Source organism: Prosopis cineraria, unplaced genomic scaffold (genome assembly GCF_029017545.1).
Source record: "Prosopis cineraria cultivar Desert tree isolate PC_DT_omini unplaced genomic scaffold, ASM2901754v1 PC8, whole genome shotgun sequence".
Lineage (NCBI taxonomy): Eukaryota > Viridiplantae > Streptophyta > Magnoliopsida > Fabales > Fabaceae > Prosopis > Prosopis cineraria.
The window spans coordinates 13,617,819-13,623,177 of NW_026555339.1; the positions used below are offsets into that span (position 1 = coordinate 13,617,819).

Below are 5,359 nucleotides of genomic sequence, written 5' to 3' on the forward strand. Positions count from 1 at the left end.
TCTGTTCTCCAGAACAATATTTTGTTTTTTTGTTTTCTAAAACACATTTTAAAAACACATTATCGAACAAATTTTTTTATTCTTTTATTCTGGAGGACAGAAAACTGTTTTCAGAATAGGTTGCCAAACAAGCCCAAAGTCATTCTTTCATGTCTGCCCTCACTCTCTCATGTGTTCTCTTCCTAAACCTCGCTGCCTTATTTTTTGTCTTCATCGTAGATAATGCTCAAATCGGTGATATGCAATGCTTTCTTCATTTCACAGTATACCACCTACACAAACTCTTCCAGGTAAAAAAAAAAAAACTACACAAACTCTGTTATTAATTATAAGGACACTATTCATTTAATGGAAGCACAACATTGAGTGGGGATAATTTTGGACAGAGTATCCAACTTAGACGAAAAACTGTTATTGTATTTGATTTTAAAAAATACATAATTTTTATTTTTTAAATAGAAAAACAACATACTTTTACTAAACTTTTGATATTAAATTATAATAACATGAAAATACATTTTTATGAACTAATTTCCTTTTAAATTATTTTGGTGATGTTAATTTTAATATAATTTTTTAAATTTATTTTCATAAAGATAATTATATGAAATGTGATATATTTTAACATTAGGGTATTATTGTCATTATAATATTTACTCATGTTCTTTTTTCCCTGTATTTTCTTGTCTATCCAAAAACAAGAAGTGATAATATTTTTTTTATTAATTTTCTCTTCTTCTCATTTTCTTTCCTTCCAATTTTTCTTCTCATTCAAACGGAGGGTAAATTCCAAAAACAATAAATTTATTATAACAACTAGATCTCAATAAATTTTTCTGTAGAATCAGTTTAAATATTATATTTATACCATTGCAAATTTAAAGTTTTAATTAAAAATAAGACACTTAAATTTTAAATATAATTCTCAATTTACAACTGAGACTTCTATTTGTAACCATTTGAATCCATATTTGTAACTTATTTTTAAAAAAATTTTGTCGAGAACTTAACTGTCATAAATTCTCTATTTTAGGACTTATATATTCAGTCTTATATATTTTAAATGCTTGTTTATAATAAAATCAAGACTTGCAGATCTTTTATATATTATTTATTTAATTTTATAACTCTTGTTATTAATATTATTAACACATTAAAATCTTTGTTCAGTATGTAAGACACCGAGGCAAAAGGAGAATAAAGCTCTTACAAAGATGTTGAGGTACAATATCTTTCAATTGTAACAAGACTCAAATGCTTGTTTGCAAATAAAAAGGATGCAAAAAATCTAAGATAAATAAGGTTTCTGATGGAAAGCTAAGGCATCTAGCAAATTCCATGCAATGGATGAAAATTAATTGATTGTTTCTCGATTTTGGCAATGAGCCAAGGAATTTTGAGCTAGGTTTTAGTATGAATGGCATGAATCCTTATAGTTCTTAGCAATATTAACAACTTATCTCTTATGCTATGCATGAAACACAAATATATTATGCTTTATATGTTGATCTTGTGACCAAAGCAACTAGGGAACGATATAGATATTTATTTAAGACCTTTGATCGAATACTTGAAAGAGCGATGGGTGGTAGGTATTGGTGTGTTTGACACTAATCAAAAGAAAATCTTTAAAATACATGTTATGATCTTTTACACCATAAATAACTTCTTTGCATACAAAAACTTATTAGGATATTATAGTGTTAGAAGATACAAAAGATGTTCTATTTGTGAAAAAGACACTTGTTATCATCAATTTTAACATGGAATGAAGATAATCTACATTGACCATAGAATATTTCTTAAATAGGGTCATCATTACACTAGATTAAAAAAGGCTTTTTATGACGATCAAGAGCATAAAGATAATCCAAAATTATTGATTGGAGAGGGAGTTTATGAAAAGATGAAAGACATTAATATTATCTTCATGTCAATTTTAATATTCTTCATCTCTCTAAGAATCAATTTTAGCCTTGTTGGAAAAAAATTGGATGTGGGATGGGAAACATATAAATAAAATTTAACAGTCTTTTTTCCCCCTTGAAGTGCAAAGGGCAAGCTGAATCAAGACTTTGAATTTGTGATGCACTTTGTTATTTATAGGGAATTATGTGCCAAGCATAAATTGTTTTTTTTTTTCTCTTCCTTGAAATCTAAATTAGGCGAATTCCGATTTTATAAGTTGAAATAATTCTATTCAATTATCTATAGTAAAATAATATATATAATTTTAATATTTATACATTCAACTTTATATAATAATTATTATCTATTTAGTATTTTAAAAAATGTAATAATACCCCATGTACTATAATGTCTTCATGTCCTAGGTCCACCATTGTCAATTCATCCCGTTTTATTTTCAGTGCACATTAAAGGCGAGTTGTGGGCCCAAAGAAGAGGACCAGTTGATGGGGGTGAGGTTAGTGTGTGTAAATTATTTTTATTTTTATTTTTGTAATATAAAACCATGGATAAACTGTGTAAATATATAATTTATGTCATGTTAGAATACAAAATATTTCTAGAATCAAATGGCAGAATATCAAAAATATGAAAGGAGTATTTATCATACATGTTCTTTTAAAAAGTTTAATAAAACATTTATTGATGTTTTTCATTAAAATAGTAAACTTTAATATAAATAATTTATATAATAACTACCTTTTTTTGCCTTTTTTTTTTTTTGCGATCCTTTAAAACGATTACCATGTCAAATGAAGTACTTAAGTGTCATTTTACTTCCTTTACTTCAATCACTCATAATCACCCTTTCAAAGCAGATTATCTATATATATTAGCTCCATCCAAAGAAAACATAAAGCAACTAAAGCCACTCCTAGTTTTTGTATCTCTCTTCTTCTTCAACCTTCACATTTGCATTGAAGTATATACCTAATGGCAAAGCAATCTGCTTTGGATCTCGTCTTCAATGTGAGGAGACAAAAGCCGGAGCTTATATCTCCGGCAAAGCCCACTCCTCATGAGGTCAAGTTTCTATCTATAATTGATAGCCAAGAATTCTTACGAATCCAAATTCCAGTCATACATTTCTATCATCATAAGCCTTCTATGGCTGGAAAAGACCCCGTCAAAGTCATTAGAGATGCTCTAGCTAATGCTCTTGTATTTTACTATCCATTTGCAGGAAGACTTAGGGAAGGTGAAGGTCACAAACTCATAGTGGAATGTAATGGAGAAGGAGCGATGTTCATTGAAGCTGACGCTGATATCACTCTTCAACAATTTGGTGATGATCTTCAACCTCCCTTTCCATGTTTCGATGAGCTACTTTACTCTCCTCCTGGTTCCGAAAAAATCCTTCACTGTCCCATCTTGCTTATACAGGTTTATACACTCTATTTCTGATTATCGTGAAAAAACACACAAACACAAATTATTTATGATAAAGAAAACTAGATAGTCTCTATATTCACAAATTGTAGGTGACACGAATTAAGTGTGGAGGTTTCATCTTTGGGGTTCGCATGAATCACAGTATATGCGATGGATCTGGTATTCTCCAATTCATGAATGCTCTCGCCGACATAGCAAATGGTGCAAATGAGCCTTTGGTTCTACCTGTATGGCATAGAGAACATCCAAATGCAAGAGACCCACCAAATGTTACATGCATGCATCATGAGTACGATGAAGTGATCGATACCATGATCTCTTCAACAAGCATAGTTCATCGCTCTTTTTTCTTCGGACCAACTGAGGTCTCTTCCCTTCGTAGATTACTCCCTGACCACATAAGACAATGCTCCTCATCATCGGAGGTTATCACGGCATGTCTCTGGCGTTGTAGAACAAAAGCTTTACAGCTGGACCCACACAAAGAGGTTCGCGTCAAGATTTTCGTCAACGCACGTTTCAGACATAATGGATTAAACCCTCCATTACCAAAAGGTTATTATGGCAATGCTATTGCGTTTCCAGCTGCAATTTCAACTGCTAGTAAGCTTTGCGAGAGTCCCTTAGGGTATGCTTTGGAGTTAGTGAGGAAAGCAATAGCAGAAGTGAATGGTGAGTATATTCACTCCGTGGCTGATCTGATAGGTACTAAAGGACCAACAGGTTCTGGGACTATGCTATCATGTATGGTGTCAGATTTGAGCAGTCTTAGATTTAGAAATGTTGATTTTGGTTGGGGTAAGGCAGCGTATGCCGGTCCTGCAAAGAGTGGATTTGATACATTTCAAGGACAAATTTTTTATGTTGGACATGCCAATAGTAAAGGAGAGGAAGGTAGGTTGGTGCCTGTTTGCTTGCCACCTGAATGCATGGAGAGATTTGCAAAAGAGTTGGATCTCTTGCTTAATGGTGTTCAATGGCAGATCCAAGAATCAACAAGTGTAAGGTCTAAAATCTAATATTAATCAATTTAGGGTGGTTCCAATAATATTTAATTTCCAAATATTACCCAAAAAAATTAAGAAGTTTGAAGCGTTTTCCCCTTCTCTGTGGGGTGGGGAAAGTTTGTGATGTATACGTATATTTTTTAAGTGTTTGAAGTGTAGGGCATGGTTATGTTGGGCGAAAATGTCATGTGAATTATATTTTCTGTTGTTGTTGTGTATACCCATACGCCCAGTGGAAGCATGTACAAGAATCAACAAGTGTGAGGACTAAAATGAAAAATAAATCGGGTTTGTGAAGTCAAAATTGAATTTAAAGTTATATTTGCTAGTCTAAGACTGTTGATTACCTTCCAATTAATGTCTTTGATCTGCTGAAAGGCGTTCCGATTATGTTTATCTCTACTTTTTTTTGTGATTACTTAATTAGACTAAATTAATTAGGTGAAATAGCCAACAGTCTGAACTCTTTCTCTCTTGGAGAGATATTTTTTCTGCATCTTCTAGCTAGTTCCAAAATAATTCAAAGAGAAGTTCCTAACCCATAGAAAGATGCTATGAACACAAAAGTGTTTTATTTGCAAAAGCCAGAAAAAGCAGGGGGAAAAAAAAAAGAAAATAAAGAATAGAAGAAGAATGGGCAAAACGAACTGGTCCATTTAATATGTGGATCAAACAAGCTTCTTTTTAGTAGCCCAACCACCTTTTTGTTCCTATATCTAAATCCCTTTCACAAGTATGGATCATTCTCTACCCAAGAAAAAAAAAAACAATGGATCATTCGAAATCAATGACCCCAGACTAAAGTTTACAACAAAATAAATTTGTCAAGAGAGAACGCAATTGATTTCTCTGCCGCATTCAGATCAGGATGGCCAGAACATACAGTATTTCCATCTAAATTGGAATAAAAACTTGAATCCAACATGTATGCTAATATATTTGAACTAGTACAGTTTATAACAATCATAATATATAGTCTGAAACTCATCGAT

General features: G+C 31.8%; 1 protein-coding gene across 1 annotated transcript; it reads left to right on the forward strand.

The window, feature by feature from the left end:
* The first annotated feature begins 2,842 nt into the window (after positions 1–2,842).
* LOC129319042 (benzyl alcohol O-benzoyltransferase-like) lies at positions 2,843–4,573 on the forward strand. Its single transcript, XM_054964071.1, has 2 exons — positions 2,843–3,351; positions 3,450–4,573. Exons 1-2 carry the CDS (start codon positions 2,902–2,904, stop codon positions 4,377–4,379), a joined length of 1,380 nt encoding a protein of 459 aa, XP_054820046.1. The 5' UTR covers positions 2,843–2,901; the 3' UTR covers positions 4,380–4,573.
* Positions 4,574–5,359: the final 786 nt, after the last annotated feature.

Coding starts and splice junctions, on each gene's coding strand:
- LOC129319042 (XM_054964071.1), top strand. CDS start 2,902: ATGGCAAAGCAATCTGCTTTGGATCTCGTCTTCAATGTGAGGAGACAA. Junction 3,352..3,449: donor GTCCCATCTTGCTTATACAG/GTTTATACACTC, acceptor CACAAATTGTAG/GTGACACGAATTAAGTGTGG.